The sequence below is a fragment of the Pararge aegeria genome, chromosome 17 (assembly GCF_905163445.1).
Source record: "Pararge aegeria chromosome 17, ilParAegt1.1, whole genome shotgun sequence".
Lineage (NCBI taxonomy): Eukaryota > Metazoa > Arthropoda > Insecta > Lepidoptera > Nymphalidae > Pararge > Pararge aegeria.
Window position 1 is genome coordinate 4,887,605 of NC_053196.1, and position 15,503 is coordinate 4,903,107.

At 36.5% G+C, this 15,503-nt stretch overlaps 1 protein-coding gene across 3 annotated transcripts in view; it reads left to right on the plus strand.

Moving 5' to 3' along the window:
* LOC120630905 (beta-1,4-N-acetylgalactosaminyltransferase bre-4) overlaps positions 1 to 15,011 on the plus strand; it is a 230,548-nt gene extending 215,537 nt beyond the window's left edge. For 2 of the 3 annotated variants that reach the window (XM_039900245.1, XM_039900244.1), the window contains 9 exons: positions 2,164 to 2,264; positions 3,659 to 3,863; positions 4,921 to 5,210; positions 5,639 to 5,774; positions 8,535 to 8,632; positions 10,061 to 10,250; positions 10,931 to 11,053; positions 12,858 to 12,953; positions 13,786 to 15,011. In XM_039900245.1, the coding sequence (XP_039756179.1) occupies positions 3,697 to 3,863; positions 4,921 to 5,210; positions 5,639 to 5,774; positions 8,535 to 8,632; positions 10,061 to 10,250; positions 10,931 to 11,053; positions 12,858 to 12,953; positions 13,786 to 13,918 (1,233 nt within the window). In that variant the 5' untranslated portion in view covers positions 2,164 to 2,264; positions 3,659 to 3,696 and the 3' untranslated portion in view covers positions 13,919 to 15,011. The remainder of the gene's footprint in view (positions 1 to 2,163; positions 2,265 to 3,658; positions 3,864 to 4,920; positions 5,211 to 5,638; positions 5,775 to 8,534; positions 8,633 to 10,060; positions 10,251 to 10,930; positions 11,054 to 12,857; positions 12,954 to 13,785) is intronic. The other variant, XM_039900246.1, reaches the window with a different exon arrangement.
* Positions 15,012 to 15,503: the final 492 nt, after the last annotated feature.

A 15,503-nucleotide genomic window follows, 5' to 3' on the forward strand; every position in this document is an offset into this window, starting at 1 on the left:
TTCTTAATTATTGTTCAATTAAAATTTTCTTAATAAATTCAGCGGAAAATCTATGTCAATAAGCAATAAATGTTTATTAAGTCCTTGAAGGCAACTGAGGGTAGTAGAAACAAAACAGGGGCGTTAAAATATTAGCCCGTTAAACCACCCGGCCGCTCCATTGTTACTAGAACAAAGCAAGAAATATTAATTGAGGGCACGCCACGATAAATCTTCAGCTGAAATGCCGATGCATGAAAATATGTTTCATTTACTATCAGCCTACTTTCGAAAATGGCGGAGCTTTATTTTACTACTATTATAATTGGTCTTTTAATCCGGTTCCAAATTTATATATATATTTATTTTTACAATATCAATAATATAAGTATTACATAAGTAATTACTGTCAGTCGTCAAAAAGTGTTCATGAAAAATGAGTTTGAATTACATTGACGAATTGGAAGCCTTTTTTCGACAGTGCTTTTATATTTTATATTAGATTTTTTATAATTAGATATTTTTTTTACTTACAACAAAACAATCCTGGTTTATAATCGCTCGAATCTCGACAACGTAGTGATCCCCGTTTATTAAAATTATTTTCTGAAAATCAAATCATACCTATTTTATAATCGGCTGAATTTGGACAACGTAGCGGCTCCCATTTAGATTCAAGTTTTGTGATGAAAATAAAATCAATCCCATTTTTTAATCCTTCGAATTTAGAGAACGCAGCGACCCCTATAAAGAATAAAGCTTTGTGCTGAAAATCAAATCAACCCTATTTAATAATCGGTCGAATTTCGACAACGTAGCAACCCCCCGGTAGTTCAGAATAATCTGCTGGAAAGAATTATTCACATGCACTCATAAACCGACGCCAATTAGTGAAACCGCTATGCTAGTACAAATTTTTGTCCAATTTGCCCGACGTGCTACTTTCTGCATGCTTTACGCGATTTAACATGCACCCGGCCATGTTATATTAATTTAAAGAGGGAAATTACAACAGACTACGCTAATTACGCCTGGCGTAGCCTTGCCATTAATTTCGTACAATAATTACATACTGGTGCAAGCTTTGCGCTTAGTTTCATAGGAAACTAGCGGACCCCATCGCCATCTGTCGGACTGTTTTGTGAATCTAAACCATCCAAGGTGCCACCCAAACGCATACCTACCAAAAAATTCATTCAAATCGGTCCAGCCGTTTAGGAGGAGTTCAGTGACATACACACGCACACAAGAAATATATATATAAAGACAAGCGGAGCCCCAGCGCCATCTGTCGGGCTGGTTTGTGAATCTAAACCATACAGGGTGCCACCCAAACGCGTACCAAAAAAATCATTCAAATCGGTCCAGCCGTTTAGGAGGAGTTCAGTGACATACACACGCACACAAGAAATATATATATGAAGATAGGAGTGTAATTCATTCATGTGCCTCAATATTTTAATAAACTAGCGACCCGCCCCGGCTTCGCACCATTATAAATTAGACAAAAAAGAAGTGAATTGACTGCCATGTAAATTTGTTTTTCGGCAACTGTTTTTCTGTTTACAAACAACATTGACTTTATTATTATATAAATAAAGCGGTGATAACCGAGTTCGATTCCCGGCACGGAACTCTAACATTAGCGTTATGTTAGTTATGTGCGTTTTTCATTTAAGGAATTAAAAATATCACTTGCTTTAACGGTGAAGGGAAACATTCGTGACGAAACCTGCATGCCTGAAAGTTTTCCATTACGTTCTCAAAGGTGTGTGAAGTCTATCAATCCGCACTTGGTGAGCGCGCAGTGTGATGGACTGAAGCCTAAACCCCCTGCCCTCATTCTGAGGGGAAACCGTGATCATTATGATGATGATAATGATATAAATGAACCATTTGTGAAATAACGTGCGAAGAGTGGGTACTGTGGGAGAAGATAAACATTTTGTCCTTTCCCCCTGTAGAAAATGTGTGCCATGCTAACCGTGCTAACATAATATTTGTGAAGTAAACGTATTGACCCAAAAAGTCACAACTTTGCAATATTTAGATATATGCGGATATTTAGATATAGGACGGACGGGCAGAGAGACGGACAAAATGCAATTTCACTAAAAGTCTAAGACGCTGCTTCGCTCGATCAGTGAAAAGTATATTCTATAGAGCAGTTTCTTTTCTTTGCAGGTTAAAATGGAAGCGTACAAAAACATCGGGTGCGGGGACATTCAATGAGGACAATGGGACACTTCCATAGAGCCCCTTCCTTGCACAGATTTCTTTCAAAGGTACGATATAAAATTAATACACATGTATGGTGAGCTTCCTAGCTTCCAGGGGTAGACCCGGGTTCGACCTCCAGCAGGGGCAATTTTTAGAATTTATAATGTCTGAATTTTCTCTTGTCTAGTCTGCAGGCCGATTGTGTATCTCAGTTTGACACCAAATTTAGCTAGCCACCGTGGAAAGTTGCCTGAAACCTAAGTTTCCAACTATGTATGTTAATTTAAACTCGGTTGCCAGATCCAATTACTTGGAGTACGATGTTGTCTCTTAATTTAACAATTACTATTTGTTGATTTGTTGCTAGTGATAGAAGCTGAAACCGACGTACACTAAATTCTCCTTCGAAGTCGTGTCCATTTACTGAGTCCAGTTAACATGAACTTTTCCTACAGGATGCAGTCAAAACAAAAACAAACGCGGACAAAAGCTAGTTTATAATAAAGGTTTAGGCGTTATTTGGTTGCAACTTTCCACACTATCTTTCGTTAAAAAATACTTTAAACTAAAATATTCAAAGTTATAAAAAATAATATAGCAGTTTGAAATTACAGTGAAACAGATAGTTTTAAATGTATGTTTTTTTTTTGTTTTTTAATGTAGAAGGAAAAAACAACAATCTTTTATACATTTTAATTTAATTTACTGCATACGACCAAAACTGAGTTATGTAACGCCCTGAATGTGTACCAAATCTCAAACTTACCATTTATTTTTCCATCGAGTATATAACACAGAAATAGCCTGAATAGAAAACAAACTGTGATCCTATACGGTTTTCGTTTTGCCACAACGCTATCTTAAAAACTAATTATTTCCATTTAAGTACTGATTACATTAATGATTATGAGTTTGGTACTAAATCTTTATGGACGTAGGACGAAATGACTTGGTAAGCGATTTTAGTAAAAATATTCGTTTAATCGCTTTTAAGTGCGATTAAAATGGACTAGGTTTCCATTTTATTATTAAAGCTTTAATAAATCCTCATTAGTAAATCTTTAGTAAATACTATAAAAAATATTTATAAATAGATACTCGTAAAAAGATTTTTTTTGCCTTAATCAAGCTTGAATACTATAAATAATATTTATAATATAAATAAGCTATAACTTGCAAAAAATGATAATACTATGCAAATACTACTAACTTAGAAATGTGGGTCTACCCTTTTCGAGGCGTACAGGCTTGATGTTATGTTGTGTGAACAATGCATATTTATGCCGTAGCGGCAATCGCAGTAGATTAGCTGTCATTTTTTGATGAGTTTCGTTAAATTTGCCTATCCGTCTGTAAATGACGAAGCTATGCCCATAAACATCCGAATTGGTAACCTCCTCCATTTGAAGGAAGCTCTTCTGGCTTCAGGCTTCTAAACCGTCTGCATTACATAATCCAGCAGTGCTCGAATCGTGCGCCCGCGCATCGCATGCGTTGATGGGCGGAGCGGGCGGCGGCCGGGCGGCGCGGGCGCTCCGCCTGCTGCTGCTGTTGGTGCTGGCGCTGGCCGCGGTCGAGTTCCTCTTCGGCTCCATTCTCGACGCCTCGCCCCTACGCACCTACCTCTACACGCCTCTGCACAACGCTACTCAATCTTCCCTCAAGTGAGTATGAGACTATCGTAACACACTGCTACTCAATACTTCCCCAAGTGAGTATAAGAATAACTCTACATACCTCGGCACAACGCTACTCAATCTTCCCTCAAGTGAGTATGAGACTATCGTAACAAACTGCTACTCAATCCTTCCCCAAGTGAGTACAAGACTAACTCTCCATACCTCTGCACAACGCTACTCAATCTTCCCTCAAGTGAGTATGAGACTATCGTAACACACTGCTACTCAATACTTCCCCAAGTGAGTACAAGACTAACTCTCCATACCTCTGCACAACGCTACTCAATCTTCCCTCAAGTGAGTATAAGACTATCGTAACAAACTGCTACTCAATCCTTTCCGAAGTGAGTATAAGACTAACTCTCCATACCTCTGCACAACGCTACTTAATATTCCCTCAAGTGAGTATGAGACTATCGTAACACAGTGCTACTCAATCCACCCCCAAGTGAGTAGAAGACTACCTCTACTTACCTCTGCACAACGCTACTCACGCAACGAATATAAGCCTACCCCTGACTAAACGGTTCTCAATCTTCTCTGAAGCATTTGGCTACCTCCATACAGTGCTGCTCTAAACCTTATTTCAAGTTAGTACGAAGCAAACCTATAGACGATTCTGCACAACGCTACTCAATTTGGCCCCAAGTGAGTATTACTCTACCACTAAATACATCTGGACAGTGCTACTTAATATTCCCTTGATTATAGCTACGTCTGTACGCTTCTGTACAGTGCAACTCAATCTTTCCTACAGTGAGTATGATGCTACCAGTGCAAAACGCTCCTCAATCTTGCCTTTAGTGAGTATGAATCTACCTCCTAACATTAGTAACCGCCAAGGGTGCCAAAAGCAAATGCTGCTTTTTGTATTTAGTCCGTATCTTAGACAGACATTCAATTTATAAGCTCCCAGTAGGGTAAATTTCTTAATTTTCACTCCACTAAACCTTGTAAAACATTCTGCAAAATAACGTGACCTTGCGCTCATGCTTGCGTCTACAAATATTATATTTCTAATCCAACCTAACCTCTATTACAGAATCAGTGATAAAACACTGCAAATCTGGCCTAAGAAGTTTCCATTCACTGCAACAGAAAACGCGACAAGAAATTCTACACACAAAGCCGCAATAAACAGTACAATGCACAGGAATTCTAGTAAAGAAGCAATCAATATGACTCGCCAGAACTTGTTAGATGATACAAGCACACCACTATTGATCACGAAGATTATGGATGGAATCAAAAATCTTGTAACCACTGAAGACGCGGAATTCAAAATGTCGGAACCTTCAATGCCGCTTTGCGATGAAATGCCACCGGACTTAGGTAAGATCATATTTTCTATATTTTTTTTTAGGCTAACCTGATGAGGAAGTTGTAAAATCTGCATATGCAATAAGCAATATCACCATGGTCTACTCATTACCGCTACAGGACACGGGTCTCCTCTCAGAATGAGAAGGGTTCAGGCCGTAGTCCACCACCCTGGCAAAGCGCGAATTGGTAGACTCCACATGACCTTGAGAACATAATGGAGAACTTTAGACACGCAGGTTTCTTCACCATGTTTTTCTTTACTGTTAAGCAAGAATATAAATTGCGATAGACACTCTTTCTTGTCTCTCGGGATAATGGATGAAGTCATTATTTCTTGGACATTACAAAAATATCAAGATATGCAACCAAAAAGTTAGAATTGCTTCTGCACCAATATATTTTACTTCTAAACTACTTTGTGATTTTATACTTCACAGGTCCCGTACTAGTTAACAAAACAGAAATGGAACTAGATGCAGTGGACAAAAAGTACCCTGAAGTACAACTCGGAGGGCGGTACTCGCCACCAAACTGTACTGCCAGGCATAAAGTGGCAATTATTGTGCCATTCAGGTAAACAATCACAACAACTGTCAGAATTACATCCAGGATTTTGAATTATAATCCTTTGCTTATTTCGGCTATGCTAACTACATTCCGGATGCATCGTTTGGAAAGCTTCGTTTATTAGATAGAAGCATGCCTTACTTTGCGGAATTCCATGATTTATTGTAAAAATTAAGCTTAATTTTCTATACTCCCCGAAAAGCAGGAGAATCTATATGGTGTAATTTATAATTTCTTCAATCTTTATACTCCACACCAAACAGGTTTTCGGCAACGCAAGGTTCACTTCGACAACAGAGCATACTCAGGAGATGTTGACTTTAAAATGAATTATTGTTAAGTTTGTCTTAACAATTATTCATAACATTGGGGTACATTGCAAATTAAGCTCAATTTCATAGGCTTTGCAAAATGGCGTAAATTAGGCGTAATCTTCATACTGAAAGAAGCAGTATGATAAAGTTAGGTTACCATCGCCGTATCATGTTCGAGGGTGGTTTATTTTAAGATGGTTGCGTTTACAAACCAGTTCACTCCTCCTTTGGTCTTTAAATTAATCAGTGTACTGATGCACAAATGGATTGTACTGTACGTCCAAAACTGTTTAAGCCTATCTTGTTCTCTATTACTTTTAATGGTTACACACTGTTTGTTTTTAATGTGGTACAAAAGTTTTTGACGTAATTATTCTAGTCGTTGTATAAAACACTAACAAAATTTACGTTATGGAATGCAGAGAATATAATCACAACGTAATTTCATTATTGTAGATAATCATGCACCTAGGTCAAACAAAATGATACACGAATTGCGAATTCGAGATTCCTGTAGGTATATCCTACTCTACTGATTTGATGAATATTAATTACTCAGTTACTGCATACGGACTTGAAAAGCAATATCCATTTCTATACTACTTCGGTTTCATGCAAAAAACACTTGGCTTAATTTGCTACAATCCGTTACAACCAGACAAATACGAACGGCGCGCAGCGTTATTTTTATTGCTTTTGAAGATCTTTCTGGCGCAGTGATGTGTGCTGTGGTTGTAGGTGTGAGATTCCGTGGTCGGTCCCCAGCAGGGGCATTTAGGGAACTTATCATTTCTGATCTATCTCTGGTCTTTTGTTTCTGTTATGTTTTGTCTGGTGGGAGTTTTGGCCGTGGCTAGTTACCACACTACCAACTAAGACGTGCCGCTGAGCGATTTAGTGTTCCAGTGCGATGTCGCGTGGAAACCGATTAGGGGTATGACCGCCATTCTCCCTAACAGGTTAGTCTTACCTCCAGGTGAGATTGCAGTCAAGGGCTAAATTGTAGTGGGAAAACAAAATGTAATCTTTCTGATTAATTTGAAAATAAATTTATAATAAAGTCACAATAAGATTGTTAACATTGTAAGACAAGAAAAAATAGAATTTAAATTTGGTTGTATAACATGAAGTTTCGCGTATGCTTGTATTTAATAGATAGTTATGACGATTCTGATTAAATTCTATTCCGTACATACTTAAATTTAAAACGTAACGCGGTAGAAATCCTTTAACGCCAAAAAATTATACTAAATCCGGTTCCCAGATTCACCACCCTCCGCGTCTAAGTGAATCCGAGGGCGTGATATTTATGTTATCTACCCAATAAGCAATCTTCATAAACGTCGAGATAGGCGTTTATCTCACCTTGCGACCTTTTGCTCTTTTCGCTTTTTTCCACCTTTTTCGCTTTCTGGTGAATTTATGGTGGCGGGATTTAAAATTACGAGTTGTTCTGCTTTAATATAAATATTCAGAGGCGTATACACTGCAGGGTTTTCTAACCACCCTGGTTTCAGGTATTCAAGCATCAATATGCTAAAGCCCGATTTCAAATCTCGGGTAAATTTAAACAACCTCCTTGGCGCAGTGGCGAGCGCTACGGCCTTATGAGTTGCTAGTCCTGTAGTTTTAGGATGAATGTAAAGTTTTGTATAATTTGTTTCCGAGCTTAAAAATTATTCCATAAATAAATATACTACGACAATACATACATCGCCATCTAGCCCCAAAGTGAGCGTAGCTTTTGTTATACGTGTACTAAGATAACTAATGAACTTTTTTATGTACAATATAGGTACATAATTATTTATAATGTACTTACAAATAAACACCCAGACACTGAAAAACATTCATGTTCAACACACGAACATTTAGGAGTTGTAGGAATCGAAAGCACAACCTTGGACTCAGAAGTTAGGGTCACTGCCCACTGTAAAATAAATAAGCACAAAACATGTTATTCAGTTACAGAATATAAAACAGAATAGGAAACAGAGTTTGTTCTATCTCTTTCCCAACCATACATTTGTTTCTTTCTTTCTTTCTTTATCGTGAAGCATTTTCGTTTTACGATTTTCAAATACAAAGAATCTAAGTAAAGAACTTTCACAAAAAAAAAGCAATTCTTAGTGTACCTCGTAAAGAGCAAAGACTTACCAGTGACTATTACGAAAATCAAGCTTTATTTGCCACACTTACTTACTCCGCGAAAAGAAGGAGAATGAGTAAGATGTAATTTATAATTTCTTCAATCCTAATACTCCACACCAAACTGATCTACGGCAATGTACCCTTTACTCACGTTTCGCTCCGAAACCGGAGCATCACAATAATTGTAAAGTTATAGCAAATATAGCTTAATTTACATAATCTATAATGGAAATCCACAAAGTAACGCCGCCTGCTTCTATCCAATAATACCAGTGACTGATCAATTTGTCTTGCTTTTCAGAGATCGCAAGCAGCATTTAGCGATATTTTTAAACCATATGCATCCTTTCCTGATGAAGCAACAAATGGAATACGGCATATTCATTATTGAACAGGAAGGTGAGTAGTGTTTCTTTATGTCTTTTCTCAAGTGCGATCTGTGAATACACCTACATACTCACCTGCATGGCTAGCATAGGCAGGATACAATTAAATCCCCGGGGAAAGGATAAAAATTGATCTTCTCCCACAGCTTCATCCACTCTCAGAGCACTGGAGCACAAGTGGAAATAATATCTGTAATAATAAACGGGATTTAACTTCTCCTTTTCCATATTTTCGCGCTTAAGCAGGTGGACATGTTTATTATATCCCTTGTCAGGTGATAATTTTTGTCTCCTACCCGTGCTAGCCCTGCTGTAGGGCTAGTATGCGCACTACGATAGTTATGTCGTCTACTCATTATCTCGCGTGTCGTTATAGATAAAAAAGGGAGGAAAAGGTAGAGACTAGCTCTTGGCACGCATGCTAACCCTAATGGGCGTCGTGACTCGTGACGTCTCACGCATCACGCGTATCTTGTTGTCGCCGGGTTGGTAACCAGCTACAAACGAAGGTGTCATTAGACAAAAACTGATTTGTCAACAACAACAACAAAAATGGCCTGTACGTCTGAGAGACGTTTCAAACTGTTTAAGCGACACTTCTTAGATTAGTCAATCAATGTCATAATTTTCATTACCGGGCCATTACGGAGCACGAATTCCCACTCAGAATGAGCAGGCTTTGGGTCCACGAACCTGGCCCAATGCATCAATATGCATACTAGACTTCACACACCTGTGAAAACTTTATGAAGAAGTCTCAGGCATATAGATTTCCTCACCATGCTTTCCTTCTCCGTTAAAGCAACTGATAATTAATTGCTTAACAAAAACATTACTCCAGGGAAGCACTAAGCAGGCTATGCTTAGAACACGTCCTGCAACAAGCCACTCTGTGTCTATCAACCCGAGGCGTTGGTCTTAGGCTTCTTGTACAGTGGCGTTGGTCTTAGGCTTCCTGTACAATGGCGTTGGTCTTAGGCTTCTTGTACAGTGGCGTTGGTCTTAGGCTTCTTGTACAGTTGCGTTGGTCTTAGGCTTCTTGTACACAAGGTTTCAGACCAGGGTAGACATAATTCAAAAACATAAAACAAAAGCACAAAATGGAAAAATCCTCCTACTTTACGAGTGATATAACTTTTTAGGGTAGGCAGTGCTTCTGTGCATATATGAAGTACACGCCACTGCTCTTGTATCCACCGTGTATTGTTGTGTAATTACACCGGCACCCTACAGACTTAAACACAACATTGCATCGCGGTACTTCGCCGGACCCAGCTCTGTGACGAAAAGCTCTACTAAAATGAATTTATTATTGCCATTCAATTACATTATCGTCTATTATCATCTCAAAAGATGCAGGTTCTTGGATATATAAGAACACTGAAAAGCGTTGTGCAAGATATTTTACGTTATGCGTTTTAATCTTTTTTTTTTTAAATAGGTAACAGCGACTTCAACCGCGCCAAGTTGATGAACGTTGGTTTTGCGGAAAGCCAGAAGCAGAAGAACGGAGGATGGCAGTGTTTCATCTTCCACGACATCGACCTCCTGCCTCTAGACTCTAGGAATCTGTACTCCTGTCCCAGACAGCCGAGGCACATGTCCGCTTCTATTGATAAACTTAATTTCAAGTAAGACACTGTTGATAAAACAAAAGTTAGAGCTTCATTTGGGTTAGTAAGCGGCAGACAGAAAATTATGTTTCTTTTTTTTCACTCCAATATCAGAACTTCCAAAGACTTAACTTTGCAAAAAACAACTTGCGAGTCAGATAACTTTTTTTTTATAACTTGATATGGACCCTTCTTTAATGCCTGTTTCGCGAACTCTTATGTGATGTCTTACGACGCTAGGCGCCATCTAAAGTTACGACACAGAATCTGACACTTGACAGATGAAAAAAAAATTAAATTATGTTCTTTAATACCTCATTCCCGTTTTCACTATACCAAGGCATCGCCTAAAGCGAATGCCTAATGATTTAGGCGGTGGCGGTGTAAAAATAAACGTTTCACAAACTCTAAGGTGATAATTATTGCTGAAAAGTAAATGTATTCCTAGAAATCTTTTTTGATTAGGCATTACTAGGTAAATTCTGACAACTTGCATGAGAATTGTCACTCATTGCGTAGAATGTAATAGTGGAAATTTTCAGTTGTTACAAAAATGGGATTTACGAGTACCTTTTTGTTTATTTGAAGTTGATTTTGTTCAGCTTCAACACATTTGAATTCTGTTAGTGTCTTTTTTTAATTTTTACGTTTCATTTTGAATGTACAATAAAGTATACTTTCTTTTTTTTTCTTTACAGATTACCATACGAGGACATTTTTGGCGGTGTGTCTGCCATGACTGCGGAACAGTTTACCAAGGTCAATGGTTTCTCCAATAAGTATTGGGGTTGGGGCGGAGAAGACGATGATATGTTTTATAGGTAAGGTTATATCTATACTTCTATACTAATATTATAAATACTCAAGATTTTCTTGAACATTGGGTTCAAACAAAAAAGCTCTCAAAGTACTGGACCGATATTAACCATTTCTTTGCCAAAAGGAAGCTGAACTATTTACGATATATATAGACTATAATTTATTTAAAAAAAAAAATTGGAGACCCTTAAGAAAATTGCAGTAATGTAACCCGAAGTAGCAACATTTTTCATATAAAATTCATTATTTGACTTGCATTGAGGAAACTATGAATGATACGTAAAAAATATTTACAACATAATGAAAGTATCCATTATTACCTAAGAAAACATCTCTGAGTCACGGAACATTCATTGCAGTGCAGTTTTTTGTGTCACTATAGTTGTTTGATGTTTGAATAACTCTATTATGCAGATAAGTTTGCTGCAGGATCTTTATTATCTTTTGCTAGGATGTGTTTAGAACCTTCAATTTAAGCTTTAATTTTCAAAATTAGCAATTGAGTTAGCTCCATTGAACCATAACTTTTAAATATACGTACGTCTAAGTTTACGTCTGCTTTGACTTCAGAATTGGGCGTAGAGCTTCGCTCGTTAATAATTTTTAATCTAACAACGGAAACTATTTAAGAGACCGGTATAGAAAGTACATGTCTTTTTCCATAGCATAGGTGAAATGCATACCAAAACTTTAAAGTTTCTGCCCGTAAACAATTTTCAATTTTCCCTCGGGAACTTCATAAGGAATCGGGATAAAAAGTAGGGTACGTTCTTTTCCATGTCAAAGGCTACATGCATGCCAAATTTCATACAAACCCGTTCAGCCGTTTTTGAATGATTGAGTAACAAACATCCACACTTTTACATTTATAATATCAGTAGGATAGTAGGATTATATGTATTTTAATTGTAATTTTGGGTATCTTCAAATCATATAATCATGTAATACCTTATAATCTTTATCTTTATCTTTATCTTTATTAAACAAAACATAAGTAATTATAAACAAAAAGTCGATATAAACAGTCGACTAACAAGAAACGGACATTAATTAGTGATATCTGCATATCGTCTGAGAAAAGTACAGAAATCCTTTGTGGGGATGGGTATATGCTCTTATAACATGATACCGAAGGTAATATTAGATCTACCTTTACCTAAGTTTAAACAATATATTAAAATACATTTAATAAATCGTGGTTACTACACGATTGATGAATTCCTAAACGACAAGGCTGCTTGGAAGCAGGCCACTCCGCTCCCATCTCTCACAAAACAGAAAAATTCTAAAGATTGTTAAACTTTAAAATGATGTTGGAAAAAAGCAATCTGCTGAGTTTCTTGCCGGCTCTTCTCAGTGGAATCTGCCTTCCGAACCGGTGGTAGAGTCACTATAAACAGACTTGACGTTTCATAAGTGCTTATTAATTAGGCCTACTTGAAATAAATGAATTTTGAATTTTTGAATTTTTTGAATTTTGAATCAATGACATAAGTTTGGTTTTTGCCATACATGCCATGCCATACCACACTTGTTTTTCTCGCACGTTACAAACTGTACGCTACCAGCCAGCCCTCCAGCAAGTCAGTTGGCTTGTAGCGTTTAGTTTGTAAACCGTTTTTTTTATTTGTTCCATAAAGAGCTAAAAAAAATCAAGGTCATCGAAAATCTAAATAGTAGACTTCTCATATCTTTAAACCTGGTAACCTTGGTACTAAGCTTGTAAATAGGGAAACTATAGGATTTGCCAAACGCAAATTACCTTACCTTACGCAAATTTCACAACATGGACTTTTTTGGTTACAGATTAAAAAAGGTCAATTACCATATAGCGAGGTACAAGATGTCGATTGCACGATACGCGATGCTAGATCATAAGAAATCTGCACCTAATCCTAAGAGGTAAGTACATAATATGTTTTGCTACTGCTACATCATCATAATAAATTTATATGGGTACTGTAAATTAAACATGATGTGATAGCGTTTTTGACCACTAATCCGATTGCTGAGATAAGGGAAATATAACAAAATCCAAAAAGAAAGTGGACTGTAACAATATGGATATTAGAAGTCAAAATAAACTTGTAGTGCAGTTTACTAGGCTTCATAAAATTAGTACTTCATTTAAGGGTATATCATTGAATCAATCTGGCGCAGTATAAAGACATAAATAGAAATAAGGCGCAGTGGGCGACCCTGCTTTCTGAGTCCAAGGCCGTGGGTTCGATTCCCACAACTGGATAATATTTGTGTGATGAACATGAATGTTTTTCAGTGTCTTTGTGTTATCTATATGTTATAAGTATTTATGTATATTATTCATAAACGCCTACTTTGGGACTAGATGGCGATGTGTGTATTGTCGCAGTATATTTATTTATTTATCATTTTAAAACGAATTACCAGATGATACTCAATAAGTTCAAAGTTTATATATAACGTAAGCTTATAGAAAAATCCTTTCATAACGGATTACATTAACGATAAGTAGCTTGGGTGTGAATTGCTCTAACTTCGTAGCTGAATATTAATTTGACTGTGAGATAACCAAAAAAAAACCCCGAAAGTTTGTTGTGGGCTCATCTTAGACCAGCGCACGTTTTAGTTTTAAGTCAACGAATCACCATTACCTAAAATTACTCATAGGTCAACAAGACTTTGACTTTAAAACATTTTTGACTTTGAGTTTGATTTTGATATCATTAAAGCATATTTTTTCTGCATATTCCAGGTACCAGCTCCTATCCCAAACTAGCAAAACATTCCAAAAGGACGGCCTATCGACGCTCGAATACGAGCTGGTACAGGTAACGCAACGCCATCTGTACACGCACATCTTAGCGAATATAGACGAGCGTAGCTGACGGATGTATCTCGCCAAGCTGTTGTTTGGCGATAGGTAACGTCTGTTCATAGACTGTCCTACTCACTGACCTCTAACCGCTGTACCCTTAGTACACAGGAATGTCAAAGTATAATGGATCTCATACGAATTGTTTTAAAGGTCAATATTCCTTTTTCAGCTAGGTCTTTTTGCAGAACGTTTGGAAAATTAATACTACAGGGTTTTCGTCTCTAAAATGAGTGGCATTAGGTCCGTTTTAATTGCACGGTTAATACGCGAAAACGACTCCTTGATGGTGAGCGAGCAAATAATATCGTATTAAGGGTACAGCCTCAAATTATTGCCGCCATTTTGGTGCTGTTCACGAGGGTTCAAGGAACTATGATTTAATTTACTATTTATATTATTCGTTTCAGAGACATTCATATGATGCTCGTTTGATGCTTAAAATGGGGGCAAAATGGGGACACAGTCTAATGTGTTATGAATAGAGGTCAGTGGTGTTACTGCAGATTTTTTATGGTTCCATTTTCTTTTTTTTTTATTACGATATGTTTTCATTTATCGAGTCAACGGATGATATTGAGGTGATAGTGTTAATAATCGTCCGCTTAAAAAGCTGAGCGAAAGGAATCATGTCAAAGTTAATTTCAGATAACGTGTTTCAGATAACTAACAAAACGATCGGGTCAAATAAAAAATAAATACCTATTTTAGTTCTGCATAGGTTTGCTTTTCTTACTCATCAATTTATCTGTTAAGTTAAATTATTTTATATTATAATACGTTGGCATTGTGTGGACACTACATTATTATGACTGTGATTCAATTGAAGTTGCTTTCGCTCAGCATTTTAAATGGATAGTAAATTAAATTTTTGTTATTTTTAAATTGAATTCCTGGATTACTTCTCATTTTCGAGTTTTTTATGAGTAATCTATAAGGAACAATCAATTGATTAGTCAGACAAAACTCTTCTCAAAACTAATATGTATTAAATAATTAAAAAAAATTGGGACGCAGTAAAATTTATATTCCTGCAGGATACTGTACAATTTCTATCAGTATGTAAGACGTCATAAAATGCCAATCATTAATTCAACGATTTTACTTTTACTCGTATTTTTATTTTATTTTTAAATTTTAAATCTATATTTTTATAAACATTCACTTTTTTATAGTGTTTTTTAGTAGTTAAATTAACAATTATTTTATTTTTTTCTTATATTTTCTATTACATTCTTACGCTATACGCAACTTAAGTAACTTTATGTTAAAATGAACGGTTGAATGTAAAATGTTTGAACTTATAAATATAAATAATTAGATAACTATAGTCAATAAGTTTACAAGTAGATCATTGCTATAATTTAAAAGCTTCCTTATTTTAAGTAACAGGTGTCAACTATTTGGGCTTACTTTAAGAAAAACGAAGTATATATCTATATATTATAAGAATAACATTTTTGTCACAAAGTCCGAAATTTTAATGTGAAGGTCATACAGCTAATATTCTTTTTAAATTAGAAGTAAGTAAATCCTACCTAAAAATTATAAGAGTTATAGAAATTTGGTATGAAGAACCGAATGAATAATTGCATTAT